Source organism: Scleropages formosus, chromosome 6 (assembly GCF_900964775.1).
Source record: "Scleropages formosus chromosome 6, fSclFor1.1, whole genome shotgun sequence".
Taxonomy (NCBI): Eukaryota; Metazoa; Chordata; class Actinopteri; order Osteoglossiformes; family Osteoglossidae; genus Scleropages; species Scleropages formosus.
Window position 1 is genome coordinate 16458964 of NC_041811.1, and position 16881 is coordinate 16475844.

Genomic DNA, 16881 nt, shown 5'->3' on the forward strand with positions numbered 1-16881 from the left:
CTGCATGTATTGATAAGCAAGTAGCAGTACTTGTTTGCTGCTGTATGATCTGCGAAGCCTCGCGCTGGAACCGTTAGAACTACAAATGTGCGCACTTGGGAATTCCCGGGTTGAAACAACGCGCCCTAACTAACCCTTAAAGTCCCGATGAGAAATGGCTACTACAAACACCTCATCCTTACAACCGCTTCAGTGCGTGCACCGGCCGCGGTGACGTCACAGCGCCGTGGCGCAGGCGCAGTCGCTCGTCTCGCGCAATATGGCGTAGCGGAGATGGGCGAGTGCCGCTTGGGGAAGCCGGAGGGAGACAAAGGACCAAAGTTTCAGCTCGTCCTTTTCGAAGTGCAGAAGTACCGCGAAGGAGAGATGGCCGTCTGTGCACTGCGCTGACATGGATTATTCTGTGTGAATCCTTCACCGGGAGCGCGTCTGTTGAGCGAAGAAGCTGAGGTAAACACCGACTCACTGGACTGGACCAGCCTGTTTCGCTGCAGGCAACTACTAGTTACTTAATGTGCGGCTCGTCAGCCGCCGCCGGCGCCTGAGCTCTCTTACTTGGCCCGAAAGTGCGACAGACACAGAGAGTACAAGAACAAGGCGAGGGGCTGCACCGCACCGCACCGCACCGCACTGCAGTGCAGCCGCTCCTGATGAGCTGTTTTCGCTGAGTATAGCGGACTTGGTGTTCGGGCTAACCACGATTTGCTGGCTCTGAATCGTGGTTGTGTTTTGGGAACTTAGTTCTGTTGACAACACAGCGGCGGGCCGCCGGTTCATAAACAAACAGACCGCGATTCTTCAACGGCGCTTCTTCTTCGTCTCCCTAATCTACTGTTTAAGAGAAGTAGAGTCCGTTCCACAAATCATTTGTTATTATTGTTACGTTGGCAAGTGTGTGTGTGTGTGTGTGAGAGAGCGCGCGCAGGCAGCTGCGCTCTTTGTTAGAGCGGAGTTTTGTCTCAGCCTGAGACTCAGGTGCGAGCAGCAGTACTACTACGTACCACACTACCTCGGCAGGGCACAAGGCACACAGAATTGACAGTATTTTGCATTACAATTCGTTTAAAACTTTTAATAAAAGGTGCGACTGGTTGACTACTAGTGTTTGGCTGACACCTTTGGCCCATACATTCGCATTGACATTTAACAGAACAAACTAATCTTTCTCACTCATTCACACACAGTGTGGAGTTTAGAGTCGCACAACAATGTCTTTGGGCTGTGGTGGGGGGAGGAAGTGTAAACAGTGGGAGAACATGGACACTCCACACAGAACTGGAAACGAACCCAGAACTTGGGAGCTGCGAGACTCCAGCAATGGCGGTTTCATGATCATGCCACTACTAAACTTTCCTAGTTAACACCTTTCTACAAGGACACTTGCATTTATTCATTTAGCTGATGCTTTTCTCCACTTATGTTAAGCTACCTGCAACTATTTACATGTTTATGTAGCTGGGTAACTTAAGTTCTGGAGGAATTCTGGGTAAGTACCTTGCTCAAGAGTACTACAGCTGGAGGTAGGCTTAACCTGTGACTTTTGGGTCCAACAGCAGTAGCTCTAACCACTGTGCCTGGTATGAAGTGTTAATTAAGCTGTTTTACACGATTGACCCATTTATGCAGCAGGGTATATCTTACTCCGTTTGGGCCTTCACAGTCATGGCCGGCGATGCAAACCACTGTGAAGTGGACAAAACCAAGGCGCAATTCCATGGTCTTTCTAGACTGATGGATGCCAATGATATCTTACTCCAGTGGGCCTCCAACCACAGACCTTCCAATTGTAAAGTAACCGCTTTAATCACAATGCTATAGCACCTGCCTTTTAATTTAGTCAGTTTGCTGTGCTTACTACTGGCTGCCCCTAATTGCTGACTTAGGTCCTTTTCTCGCAAAGCCTTTTTTATTGTGTTCATTGCCAGGAAATTGTGCATATTTATTGTTTTTGATTCTGAGCTTTAGGTTTATTGAGTCCATTATGTCGGTACTACAATATGAATACTTGGGGCTGATGCTTGTTGGTCAGTCATGATGTTTGGAGGTGTTCGGCATGGGAGAGTTCAGGGGAGCTCTCTGAGATTGAGAGACCGCTGAAATAATGTCATCTGCTGGATTCCAGGCGCGAGTGTGTTATTTTCTTTTACTAGAATTATAATCCTCAGATCTATGAAGGTGATTTTACTTTTCCATGGACAGTTATGCATCCATGTTTTGATTCCCAGTCAAGCCAAATGTTGGACGAATAATTTAGTTTCCTCAGTCATCCTCTTTTATGGGCCTTCATAAAATTTTAAAGAATGCATGTAAAATACATAACTAATACTGACTACTTACATTTTATTAAATAAGTGGTGCAGTGTGAGGTTAAATTTTAACGATTTACAACTGATGCATTTTACATTAGCACACGCATTTCTCCAGAGCAACTTCCAGTGAACTCTATGTAGTGTTATCAGCCCACACACTTTATTCACCAAGATGACTTACATTGCTAGATACACTACTTACAATGGGTCACTCATCCGTACATCAGTGGAACACACTCTGTCGCTCACACACTATGGGTGGACCTGAACAACATGTCTTCGGACTGTGGGAGGAATCCTACGCAGACACAGGGAGAACATGCAAACTCTGCACAGGCTGAGCGAGGATCGAACCCACGTGCTCTTGCACCACCCAGGTGCTGTGAAACAGCAGTGCTACTTACTAATTTAGTCCCACTTTGACGCCTTGGTTTTGAACCTTGTGCTACTGGACATTGTTAAATGCCAGAAGCTCCCACCTAATGTAACACAGATGTGGGTCTGTGGTTTACACCAAGAGTATGTTTTAATGACCCCTTGTCAGATACCTTTGTTGTTACATGATGTGCATAGTACAGTGATAGCGGCACCCATTGACACTAGCGTTCGGAATCACCCAAAAATTTTCATGGTTTTGGATGAATTGATACTTTTTTAAATCAAGATTTTAAGTTGATTTAAAATATAGCCAAGAAATTATTGCTAAAAATGCAAATGGCTATTACTGTTTGAAATGACTGATTCATAATTTCATATTCACATATGACTACAAAGCCCCATTTTCAGGTGCCAGTATTCCAGTACCTAATGGTAAACTTAGCTTGTCCTCAGTCATGTTTAAATACAAACGGGTTATTAGAGAAACCTTTATAATTGTTAGCACAGCTGAAACTTATCTTGTTCAATAAAGCAAGTAATTTGTTTTTCTTTGGGTTGCAAGGTACTGGAATTCCTAAAGTTCATGTCTGGCTTCAGAAATGGATAAACAAAACAATTTCCTCAGTCTATTGTTTTTATTTATTTTTTTTTTTAAATGAAGAATACTGCATGTGTTAGACTGCCAAGGAACTGAAGATTTCACACAAGGGTGTCCCCAACTCTCTTGAGAGAAGAGGGCAAACTGGATCTAACCAGGATATAAAACGAAGTGGAAAGCCCAGACACACAACTGCATAACAGGATAAGTACAACAGAGTCTGCAGTTTGAGAAATTGACACCTTAAAGGTCCTCAGCTGGCTACTTCCTTAAATAGTACACACCATATACCAGTTTTATCTGCAATAGTGAATCGACGACTCTGGGATGCTGGCTTTAGAGGCAGATTTTAAAAAAAAAAAAGCCATACCTGAAACTGGCAAATGAAAAGAAACATTAAAATTGGCAAAAGAACAGTTGTTGGATGGTGGATTATTGTACGAATGAGTAAGTTTCAGGTGTTTGGATGTAGGAAGAGAACACGCATGAACCGGAGGGCAAATGAGAGGATGCTGGAAGAGTGCTTGATGCCTTCTGTCAAGCATGGTGGAGGAAATGTAATGGTATGGGGGCTACTTTGGTGCTGGTAAGGTGGAAGATCTACACAGAGTGCAAAAAATATTGAACCAGGAAGGTTATCACTCTCTTACATCATGCCATCCCTTATGGTCAGTGTATCATTGGTGCAAATTTTGTCATTCAGTGCAATCCAAAACGTACTAAGCTATGCAAAACCTAATTGGTGATGGAACAGGAAGCTGGAGGACTATCTCTGATGGCCGGCCCGGCACAATCGCCAGATCTCAACCCTATTACGTTTTTGTGGGAAGAGCATTCCTGCAAGGTCAGAGAAAAATGCCCTACAAACCAGTTTCACCCCTGGGAAGAGCTACAGAAGGCCTGGTTTGAAATTCCACTCGATATCCTTAGAAACTCAGTGAGAATGCCAAAGGTCTGCAAAGCTATAATTGTTGCAGATGCAGGATTCTTTGAATGTAAAGTTTGATGGATAGGACAGTTATATGAAATAAATTATAACCTTGTCAATGTATTGACTATCATTTATGATCAGTTTAATGCTGCCTTGGTGAATAAAAGTATCAGTTTCTATCACAAACATGAAAATTTTCAGCACTAGTGTATATTACTATGGCACATGAGGTTGTGGGAGTACTTGCCTTAAATCCAAGTGACCGTATTTTACCATGACTGGAACTGGCACCTTTCTGCTGCAGTGTGTTACAAATTAGCAGTGCTCGTGTATGTAAAAATATTACTATTGGTTTTTCAAGGGGGGAAAAAAATAACATAGATGGACAAAGTTTTTGTGAAAAATAGAAATGGGCAACTGTTATTGCATACAGGTGCTGTACTGGTGGTTTTCTAGTTTATCTGCACCTGAGTGTTGAGATGATATATGAGCAGAGTGGATGAAACGTGTTTGTTCAAACTGATAAAAAGATTTTCAAATTCTTAATATATTTGAAACATTACCAGTGAACAAAAGTTCACCCATGCTGAGAGTTGAGAACAGACTCATTTTAGTTCCAGTGTTCTGATCAACATGTGGCCATATGAGTCCTGAATTAACTACATTTATTTAGCAGACACTTTTCCCCAAAGTGACTGCAAGTGAACACTGTAATATTTAGCTGGCAGCTTTATACCTTAGGTCGCTTTCAGTGCTAGATGCTTAACCAGAAGTTTTTACGAGTTTTGACCTTCAACGACTTTGTTGCTGCTTTGCAGCTCAAGTTTTGTGAATGCTGCTTCTTTTCCTTAGTGATATATTGTAGAAGGAGCAAGCTGAATGTCTAAAACAGAGCGCCTTTGTGACATTCTTCAACTTTTTTCCGTTGAAACATTTATGCAACCCTGTTCCGGCCCCTCCACACTTGCCCACCAAAAAGAACTGGTTGTAAATGGGGGGGGGAATTGTGCACAAGTATTTGCTCAAATTATGTCACAGCATTTAAATGTTCCTGTGTCTTGCTGCCAGGAACTTAAGCCCTGGACAACATCCACAGCACATTTTCCCACATAAATTTGGGAAACGTGTGAGAATGTTCACTACGAAAGGAGAGCAGTGATGTTAGCCTCTGTCGTCTTTCAGAAACGTCCTAATTTGCATGAAAACCGTATACATTCAGGACTTCTTTTATGTAACACAGGCGATCCATTCAGCATGTGTTTTTTTTTTTTTAAGGAGATTAACTGCAGTGCTTGTTCTATGATTTAAAACTGAAAGAAGCTGCTTCAGACAAAGGTTGAGTTTAAAACCATCTAGAAGTGTAACAGTGGGACACTGGGGGCTAGCAATTTCTCCATGAGATATTTTTAACTGGTGGACTTAGTACCCCCCAGTTTTGTTGTTTAGCCTAAGCATATGTGCTTGAAAGTGGGGAATCTGGTCAATTAGAAGTGTTGGGGTGGGACTGAACTCTATACAGGAAATTTCCAGCTTCAGGTCATTTTCCCCTATTGTCTGAAGAAAATGCATAAAGGAAAATATTTTAAGAAAATGATAAAACTGGATCAGTATCCTTTTAAACTAAAAGTCAAATTGCTCTTTCAGCTACAGAGAAATTTATAAGGAATAAATCTATAATATATAAATGCATTTATAAAATGTGTAAGAATAAATGTGTATGGGGTACAGCATAATGAACTGGATGTGACAGTATGTGAAAATAGATAGAAATGTTGCAATTTAGTGATCAGAAATTGTCGATTAATGGATAAACCTTCATGCAGCTGCTCGTGTGATGTACATTAGTTCATATGTCGGAATGTTACAAATTAACTGCTTAGAAGCATCCATCTGCATCTAAGGTTCTCTGTAATGCACTCATTGTATTTTTCTGTGAGATGTATGAGACTTTGGAGAAACGCATTTGCTAAATGAATAAACGTAAATGTAGATATACTCTGGGTTGATATAATGGGAATTTAGCTCATTATGTGCACCACATTTACTTGCACAAAATTTGACTACTCCTACATTGTACTCAGTTGTAAAAATATACTGTACATTAGCTGTGCTGTTTTGAAATATCTACTGTATAAGTAGGTACTGTACATTAGGAATTGTCACATATATGGAAAAAGTAGGCATGACAAGGTGGGATGAGGCATGTGCCCACCCCAGTGTTCAAGCAAGCCAGTGTCCCCTATTCGTTCATAACTCCATTGAGTACGGTCATCCGTGAGATATGCCAGTTTGAGCAAAGAGAATTTGACTTGACAAGGAGTTTTTAATACCCCTTCTGTGCCTTACAAGGCATTTCTTCTCATTTATGACGACTGAGTTCGGATTTCGCAAATGTTTTGACAGCTGACTAGCATGAGACAGGCTTACATTTATTGATTTAGCAGATCCTTTTCTTCAAAGTCACATACAGCAATTGTATTTAGCAGATACCTTCATCTGAGGTAACTTAGGATGTTACACTGCAGCAAACCAAGTCAGTTGTACATTTACAGAGCAGGCCAATGTAGCATGTGCATGTGCACATACACACACTCAGTACTGGCAATTTAGAGTCAACAGTTGAACTTGAAACATGTCAACACTGAGAAGGGATCAAATCCATGTTGAATCATGCAGCCTAGGTGATGTGAGCCACCGTTTCAAGTTGCTCAGTGAGTGAAAATTCATTTGCATTAGTATTGTACATTTCTCCTCTCTTTACTGCTTTGTATTTTGCATTAAAGGTTGAATTAATACATAAACACTGAGGATCACTGTGAGTGTGTCAGTGTATGGTGTCTAACCGCTATGAAAGAGTTGAAAGAGTACAGGTTGACACTCATGCAGTTTTGTAACCTAATTAATGAAGGGAAACTCCCATGAACATGCAAGTTTAACCATTGGAAACTGACATTTTTGAGTGATGTTTGCATTGTGAAGGGTTTTTCAGGGATGCATTGCCTTCATTAGGTGGGATCAGTACTACAGTGCAGACACAGTATTTGTTAATGTGCGCTGTGAAACTTGGTTCAGATTGTTCATCTCCCGAACACTTGGTGTAAGCGGTCTGCATCGTAATTTTTTTTTTTTTTTTTTTGGGTCACAGCTAAAATAAGCTGGAGTGACTATTCTTATTGCTTCCAATGTCTATTTGTGTTTTAGTAGTTTTCAGGTGCTGCTTTGTGGACCTGTGAATACCCCCCCAAGAAATAATCGTATGACCCCTGTATTATGGATCCCCCACCTAATCGGATGACTTCTCAAAATAAATTATAACCATGAAGTAGGGGAAACCAGTGCTGTATCTGTGTCTTTGGTATGTCTTGTTTCCTCATAAATATGTCTTGGTGTACAGTCACAGTACTTTGAGTTTTTTGCCATCAGATCTTAGTTCCTGCATATTCCTCATGTGTACTTGTAGTATGTTCACAAGTGAAACTCTTAGTATTGCTACATGAAAAACAATCTGAGTGATTACATGAAACTAGGATGCTGTGTCACCTAGTGGTCAGTGTGGTAGACCCAAACCTGTCGGTGACGGTTTCAAATTTCAGAGAAGACACTGCTGATGTAAATTTGAGAACTCTTGAACTGCTTTACTAAATGCCCAGCTAAATAAATCAATGTACTGTAATCTCATATCATTAAAACATTATAAAGATATGCCTTTGCACAGATTATGATTGTTGGTTTCAGAACCCTTGTGAGGGTTACATGCATACTTACTGCTCTTTGATCCCGAAGCTGCACAATGTGATAAATGAGAAATTGTTTTTCAAAACAAGAAACTAAAACAAAACATTGGTTAGTTATTGGCTTAGAAAAATAGATTGAAAATTAGCTACTTGCTGCAGTAGTTTTGGAATTTTGCCAATTCAAAATATTGCAGCATTATTGATGCAGACACAAATCCAAAGTTCTTCAAACTTTAATATTCATTCCTTCCACTTCTCTGAAGGATTGGTATTCTCTACAAGATAAACCTCTGCAAGAGTGCTGTGCCCTTCCAATCTTTGGCTGCTTGGTTCTCCCATAGGTCTTTGTTTTGGCTCCAATGTGGTGGAGTGAGCTCCCCCTCTCTCTGAAAAGTGCCAAATCTCTTTTAGAATTCAAGAAGGGTCTTGGAACACATCCTTCAGATATGCTTCTCTACTGATCTCCTAACAGGTACATAAATTTACATTGCACCATCTGTCACAATCACCTTTGTTTCTCCGAGCAGACACTTGTGTAATGTGTTCTGGCAAAATGTTTATATCAGAGAAACTGCCTTGACAGTTGCATGTAAAGCTTTTTGAGTACCATGCAATGCAGTTTCATTTAGACTGACTTCTATGTTGCTATGGAGAAAGTGTTTACTGGATGAATAAATGTAAATGTATTATTCACTATATTGTGTATTTGCAGTGGGTGAAGCTGGCTATGTAATCATGGATTTCATTTGGTGCTGCACTTTTGCTCACGTGAAGCATCCTGAGGTTGTGTTTTTCTGGTCTTTAAATCCAGATTTTAAATCATTTTTTTTTTTCTCTACACACCACCCACTTTGAAACCTGGATTCCCCAGTGCACTTCATTTATTCATATCTTTTTAAAGGGGGCCACAGAGTGAAACAATTTTATGAGGATTCAGTCTTCAGAGCTAAAATTCTTTCTTCCACTTCACTAGGGATTAGTGTTCACTAATACATCACATTGGTGGGTGGAGGGGTTGTCACATGTCATATATAAGGTAACTGGCAGCGTCATGTAGAAGACTCCCTTATTCAGAAGTAGACAGTTATGTGATTATTTTGCTTTTTGACATCTGTGAATTTGTTCATTCATTTGTTGTGATGCTGTTGAGACCCACCCCTGCGATATGACCTTCAAGATGTGCTTGTCATCCGTTGGAACGCGCACACACCCCTGCCACTCCCAAGCAGTGACTTAATTGACTATAGGAAGCAGCTGTGTAATCTGCTGGAAACAAGCCAATGCGCATAGGCCACTGCGCCATGTATTTTGGATACCGTGCGCTGTGATTGGCCCACGCTCTAGCCATGTGACCAGGATGGCTGGGTAGGCTTTTGCTCTGACACTGAGAAAGGAGGCAGAATGGACGCTGACAGTAGCACCGAAATGGGGTAGGCTTTGCCATCATTTGAGCAGGGAAAATTTTTCTTTAGAAAAATGCTTTAAATTGCTCTGTCTTGAAGGGTTGGAATTTGAAGATGTTAGATTTATTTGACTGTCTGAATTGTGCATGCTGAGCCTTTTGTCTGCATGGATGTGACTGGGGGGATAAGGGTGGGTGTGGGGGTACGTGCCTGCCTGTGCTTTTTATCCGTGAGCGCTAAAAGGATGCATTGTGCTTTGGGGGTAAATAAGGAATTAAACTGCTGCTGCGATGGGTGGATAGAATATTGTTTATAGACAATGACATTGGTGGTTGGGTCACATTTTGGAAGAAGCTTCGGTTTGGTCAGGAGCACAGACATTAAATTCACAGCTCTGCTCTTTCGCCATAGACCTTGTTCAGAACCAGAGAGCAGTGGTGTCCCATTGTCCCTGATGGTATCCTTAATCCTGCTTTAAGCAGCCCTGCATAATGGCAGTTACATCTGCCAGCCAGGTGCTGAGCAAGACCGAGTGAGCATTGTCTCACTGTATGTGTGCGTGTGTCAGAATAATGCCATGCAGTGGGGTGTCGCTGGGGGCTGACTGCCGAGGAAGCCGCTGTGCAGTCCGCACAGGACTGCACCGCTGGCTTCAGACACTCCTATGAATAAGCTTCAGTGTGTGGTGACAAGGTGCAAAATCTCATACCAGAGGAGTTTGTTATCCTGGAATCGGTTGTGATGCACAATGGAATAGGAGGAGACAAATATGTTTTTAAATTGGGTTAATGACTGAAGCTGTGTTCACGTCAGCTATTTTTTTTGTTTTATGGTTATTGATACATTATTTATGATGCAATCCTTTCTCCTCTGCTGTCATTGCCTTTCTCCCTTGATCCCTTTGTTGCATACATTGTGTTTTAATTGGCCTTTACCCTACATCAAAAAGAATTTTAAGGGTAGTTTGGTTTGATTTTTAGCTTTGATATCATTGCTTCTGGGGCATTATGCATGTATCTTGACTGGATAAATACAGATAGCCAGATACAATACAGCACTGCATTATTTGCCGTTATTGTGGTAGTAACATGTATATAATGGTAATGTTTATTTTTTTGGTTATAGTTGGTGAAATGTGTCCGTTCAATTAATTGTTCTCAAAATGAGCAGCTGAAACCTAATGGGACCTTTTTGTGACGATGTAGGGCTACAGTGTTCTACAGCATTAAAATTTTTTCTATCGATGCCAGGATATGAACAGAATTACTTTGTAAATGACCGGTATTCCAGAGGGTTGTAATATTTTTCCCAGCGTGATTTCGTTTAGGAAAATTGTGTAACATTAAATTGACTGTGAGGGCAACCATTGGCATTATATTTTGTTACCCATCAAATTATATAGCATCAATCATTACTTGTGACAAATCTTTGGTGCAGGAGGGCAGGAATGAATAAGATTTGCGGGGAAAAAAAGTGTTATTGATAATAAAATTATACATAATTGATGGCAAGTCTGCATTCAAACTCTTAATTTCAAAATACAAAGTACATGAAAACATAAGATGCAAATTGGAGGCGTTATTTCAGGATCTTTGCCACTGTTTCCTCAGTTGAACCAGACAGTCAGCAGGCTATAATTATTGCATTGCTTGTGCTCCATCAGCACTGGATTGATTGTTTGTGTAATTGCTTGTGTAATGCAATAACTCAATCTGTACTATAATTTTTTTTTTTTTTTGGATACTACTGAAAGCTGTCATGTTTTTACAAAGAATTTTTCACTTCTGTGAATGATCTCCCCCTAGCCTAGCAATCTGTGTGTGATGGCTTGAAGGCTTTTTTTAAAATATTATTTTCCCTGTCCACTACTGGACAACTGGGGTGCACTGACAACTTATGTTCTACATTTGTGCAGTTGCAACGGGTACAAATGGCCAGAAGCCATTGTCCTGTAATTTATGAACAAAATGGGAGTCAGCTCCCTATTTTCCTCACTTAATTCTGCTTAAGCTGCAGTAAAGTCAAATTTGAGTGTATCATTGCTTCTGTCCATGGTTGAAATGTAATGCCTTAAATACCATAATGAATTGATATTTACATGATATTAATTCATTCAGCAGGTGCTTTTCTACAGTGTGATGTACATACATCTCAAAAATTGACGGTATGTTATTATTTCAATGACCTTGTCATGTAAGGGGAAAGCAGCTAATAGTTTCCCAACAAAGGCTTGACTGGTTTTGGTCAGACGGTCGCCTTGAGTACCCTTCTACATCAGTCCTCAGCCTAGTCAGTTACTGATGACACCAGTCATGTGGAAAGAGAAGAAACCCAAAAGAATATCACCATTTCTTTGCTTTGCAGGACTCATGCAAATAACTGTCAGTTGTGCTTTGATGTTCTTTGCTTGCCTGGTCTTCCTACTTCCTTCAGCAATATCTGTGATTTACATCTTTCATTAATAGTTAATTTTTGTGTAATATATAAAGTCAAAATGTTGACTGTGAATGTTGTCATATATCACAATTTCAGAACATTTGATCCTGTTCACTGAAAGATAATTTCTCGTTATGTTTGAAAAGCCTGTCCATCCATCCAATTTGAATAACTGCTGGTCCTGAGCAGGGTTGTGGCATTCTGGAACCTATCCAGGAATAGTTGGGTGCAAGGCTGAAGGGATGTACACCCTGGGTAGCCACACACAGTCCCGGACTCATTTATACACTTTGGAAAAATTTAGCATCATTAGTTCACTTGAACTACATGTCTTTGAACTGTGGGAGGAACCGGAGCACCTGGAGGAAACTCACACAGACATGGGGAGAACATCCAAACTCCACATGCTGCGAGGGGATCGAACTGAAAGGTCTATATAAAGTTAAATGTAGTCCACAAAGAAAATAGATGAGTGCAAAACACCTCCAGTGTTACTGCTTAATGACTACCATAAAGTGTCTATCATGTAGCCATTAAATATAGGAAGGTATTGTTGCCTTGGTGCATCCTTACATTGTGGCTTCGCCCCCCCCCCCCCCCCCCCACATTTGTGAGTCATGGACTTGACTGGTTATGTTCAGGAGGGTGACATTTAAAATTCAGTATTGGCTTTGGATAAACACGCTAGCTTTAAATGATGTAAGGAATTCTGAAGGTCTTTAAACACTGAACTCGACTGTGCATCCGTTTTTTGCTGTCTGCCTTTTCACTTATTTGTTTTGAGAAATTTTTTTGCTGTAGCTATATCTTTTGAGTTTATACGCTGAAAGAATTTGAAATGTGACCAGACTGTATGAACATGATTATCCACATCTGTGGAGTATATAATGACAAATTAGATCAACAAAAGATTTCTATCTTTTCAGGTCAAGGGGTAATCCAAGATGGATGCAGCTTCTTATGACCAGCTCCTGAAGCAGGTGGAGGCACTTAAAATGGAGAACTCCAACCTTCGTCAGGAGTTGGAGGACAACTCGAATCATCTCACCAAACTCGAGACGGAAGCCTCTAATATGAAGGTAAGCAGATGAATGGTCCTGTCTGAGCTCATCCTTTTTGTCTCACTGTATTTTGTCTGGGTGAAATATAGTTGATCACAGAGAGTAATGTCATTAAAATTTATTACCTGGATATGTCCCTAATGAAACAATTTCTAACCAGATCCTTCAAAAGATTGCTTCTTGAAAGGAAAGTATTAAGACAGATCATACCTAGTTTCATATATGATTATTTTTGTCATTTATTGTGTGTACCCACATGCTGTGTCTTAACCGATCTCCTACAAAAGTGTGAAGTAGTACTAAGCCACATGTGTCTAAACATGTTAGTTTCTCACAACATTACCTCTCGGACACAATACAATTATATGCCCCTTGCTGTCTTTCCGAACTTGGTTCTGGAGGTTAATTAAGCGTAAATGGCTTTGCTGCGTGTGCTTAACAGTTCTTCCTCTATGTCAGTGTCATGCTGTTGTAACTTTCCCTGTTGCTGTATCTATGCTTATTAAATGGTTTTGAGTATTGATGTCTATTGCTTGCCTTTGTCTCTGTGTCCTTATTTTGTTTTCATGAAAGAAGGCTGCAAGGATCTGGATCTGTTTTTTCCCCATGTCATTTAACTAGCACAGAAGTAAATTCTAAATGTGCTCGAGCACGAATTTCACGGTATAGCCTCAAACATTGTCTTGATCTTTGCAAGATCAAGCACACAACTCTTTCCTGTGAAAGTAGAAAGGCTTTCCTGACACGCACATACACAAGCCTTTCGTGTCCAGAATGCTAAAATTGTGTACACAGGTTCCTGTATATCAGTCTATGAAATCCATACATGTATTTATTTGATAATTGGAGGAAATATCAGAAAAGCACAATGCAACAATAGAACTGGCTTTGATTCCATTGTTTTGGCATTTAAAGCACACCACACAATAGTTGTAGTGCTTTTAAAGGAAACACAGAAAATGTTGGACTACAAGTGGTCTTTTGTTAATTTTCCCATGTTTACCGGAGTCCTTCCAGTATTGGAGAAATGAAATGTTATTCTTAAATCCTAACAGTAATCAAAAGCACAACCTTGTTCAAGGACATATAGGTGACACGTGTGGCCAAGCACACAATTTTCCAGTTCGTTAAAGGTTTTAGGAAGTTGTCAAGCATGTAAGTGCGGAAAAGGCAGATGGGGAATAGGGGAAACTTACAATGCATTAAGCAGCAATTAGGGCACTTTATTCGTCTGCCTACTGGCAACATGACTAGTACCTATGTAGGTTTAAAAATGCCAGCCTGCTTTGTCACCACTAACAGGCCTTTGTTTGCTTTGGCTGAGGGAAGTAGGAGATGGAACATTCTGGTTTTTTTTCCTCCCCATGCAATGCAGTAACAAAATTCACATACTTATTAGCAGTAAAACGAATCAAAATGTGTTAGTTGTGCACATGTGAATTCATGTAAGTGTTGATGAAAGCTTGTCAGAATTTAAAACACTTGCTGAAGAATTTTTTTTTTTCCTTTGCAGAAATATCAGATTTATCCCCTCCTTAGTTTGGTAGAAAGTAAGTGTGGCAAAAAGGATTGCCCCAAACCTGCTTTTTTTGTGTAGGAACAGACAGTAAGGAGCTGATGTTGTGACATTTTTGGAGACTCATGTGCTCGTTATTGGGCTGGATATGTAGAGACGGGGGCAGTGACCATCAGTTATTGAAAGCAAGTCTTTGCAGGTCTTTGTTTGTGCTACTTACTGTGTTGGTAGTGCATCTTTGTAAAAACTGCTTTTGGTGGCATACCTTTTCATGTTTGTTTCCATTTTTAAACTTCTTTTGGATCGTCAAGTTTGAGCTTTACCCCCCTGCCTTTATGCACATCACAGTGTAACATACAGTAATCATAACCTATGTTAGCAGTAATATTTCCTGTGTGATGGTTGCAGTAAACAGTTACTCACATCATTGATTATTCATGAGACTAATTTGGAGATTTTTCTTGCAGTTGCTGTGCACCATTTAACTTGTCCTTTTAATAGGTAATTTCGGAACATTTACTGTCACAGTGTCTTCCACCCCGCTCTTCCCTCCAACCCTCTTATTTACTGACTGACAATGGAGGCCTTGGCACGCAAATGCAGCATGTCAGCCAACTGCTCCCCCAGAACCAAAAAAGAGAAAGGCTCTTTGGGATATTTCTTTCCCCCAAGATGGGCTTTGAAAGGCGGGTCAGCGCATCGCTCACATGCTAATGTGGAGACGGCGAGGGGGGTTGTTGCGTTGAAGGGTTTTCCTGCTTCAGGATGTGGCGGTCAGCCCCTTTGGATCCTGTGCCACTGTTATTAGGCGACGTCTTTCAGCACCCTGTGCCTGAGGACAGGGAGGGGTGAATGTCGGGTGTTGTATTGATTGCCGGTTGTTAGTCATTGCAAGTATGACACAGTGGAGAAGGCAATAGAGATGTAGCTTCATTCCTTCAGTGTGCAGAGTTGACTAAAAATGTGTTCTAATGGCTGTGTTATTGTCTATGGCTGTGCTACGTTTTTCTTCCGGCGCAAAGTCTCGAGATCCTTGAGACAAAATCAGCTGTTCAGTTTGTGCTAAAAAGGAAATATGTGATTAAAAACAATATGTGGTAAAGTTTGCTGTTCTAAACCAGTGATGCCAATGCAGCATTTGCTTAATCTTTACAAATCTGTGTGCTCTCTGATGGTGCTGCTTTGCGTTCCACCCACAATCCTTGTATAGAACATTAAAGGAGATGAACAAAAAAGATTGCATCCATTAAAACCCATATCAAGCAATTCAGAATGTTATTTGTCTCAGAAGTACATTTTGACTCCCTCAAAGATGTGAATGGCCTATTTTTACATTGTGCTTCTGCAGTCTCAATTAAATAACTAATAAAAGGTAACCCTGTATTTTCTGAGTTTACTTTTAACACATAGCTTTCTAATTTAAATTCTGCTTTTTGTTTCGGCAGCTGTTTATCACAATGTTATATATGTGTTTTAAAAAGTACATAGACAACAAAATGTTTTTGTATGATTCACTGCCATCTGCTGGAAATGGCTGAGTATTTTTATGTCAGTCAAGTGAGGGTGAAGTTTTTTTTTATTTTATTTCTTGAAACAGCTGCATTAGCACAATGGACAGGAAGTAACCTCTAAACCACAAAGCTGCTCCGGTCTGTTTTTGTGCCTTCATTTTCCGACTATTGTAGGGGATTAAATGAATGCTATGGAGCCCATGTTTCACTTCCTTGTCTTCTGGCAACAAAGTGTTGGTATAAGAATTAGTACAGCTGCTGGGGTAGTGCTACACTCTTAATATGTATGCAGCACTAAAGTTTGAGAACTCAGATGTTCTGCAAGTGTAACATCCACCAGACTTGGCATTTTCTTCTGTAGTCCTGCGGCAAACTTTGCTTTGCTGTGTGTCTGGCCATCCTCTGTGAATTCGCCCACTGTTTTGACCTTGGATGCCTCTTGAAAGCTTTGGACGATTTCCTTGGGGGCTGCAAAAGTGCTTTCTCTACAATAAAGGCTATGCTTCACTGCATTGCCTTTTTCACTGGGCTGCCCTCCTTCCAACATTTACAGTTCTTAGATTTTGCAATTATTTTTGGATGACTTTTGTTTTGCTTTAAATGGTGTAATACTGGAGCAGTTCTGTTTGTGACCCGCAATATGCTAAGCCCATTAGTATTAATCGGTTCATATTTTGTTTCGGTAATACACATTTATTCACATTTCTGATGTGATTGTGAAGCAGTTTCTGCATTGTGCTTTAATGGCTGACTTTTGGTTTATGCTGCTTGTAGAACAGAAGTATTTCACAGGTCTAAAATCTTGAACTGTATATTTTGCATTGTCACTTAAGATTTTTCAGATGTACATTGTATAGAATTGAAAAGAATGTGAACTAGTTTAAAATGGGGTCAGAGTGCCCAGTATAAATGATAGAATGCTTAAATGCTGTAGCCTAGCAAAAACTTAGATCATTGAGCACTTGTCCTGTTAGATATCCTCCTTGTGGTACCAGTGTGTTTTT

The 16881-nt window shown here is 40.4% G+C and overlaps 1 protein-coding gene across 3 annotated transcripts in view; it reads left to right on the top strand.

Moving 5' to 3' along the window:
• The first annotated feature begins 257 nt into the window (after positions 1 to 257).
• Positions 258 to 16881, top strand: part of apc (APC regulator of WNT signaling pathway) — a 39962-nt gene continuing 23338 nt past the window's right edge. For 2 of the 3 annotated variants that reach the window (XM_018736837.2, XM_018736839.2), the window contains exons 1-2: positions 258 to 450; positions 12716 to 12868. In XM_018736837.2, coding sequence (XP_018592353.2) covers positions 12734 to 12868 — 135 coding nt within the window. In that variant the 5' untranslated portion in view covers positions 258 to 450; positions 12716 to 12733. Of the gene's footprint in view, positions 451 to 9335; positions 9381 to 12715; positions 12869 to 16881 lie in introns of those variants that run through there. The other variant, XM_018736838.2, reaches the window with a different exon arrangement.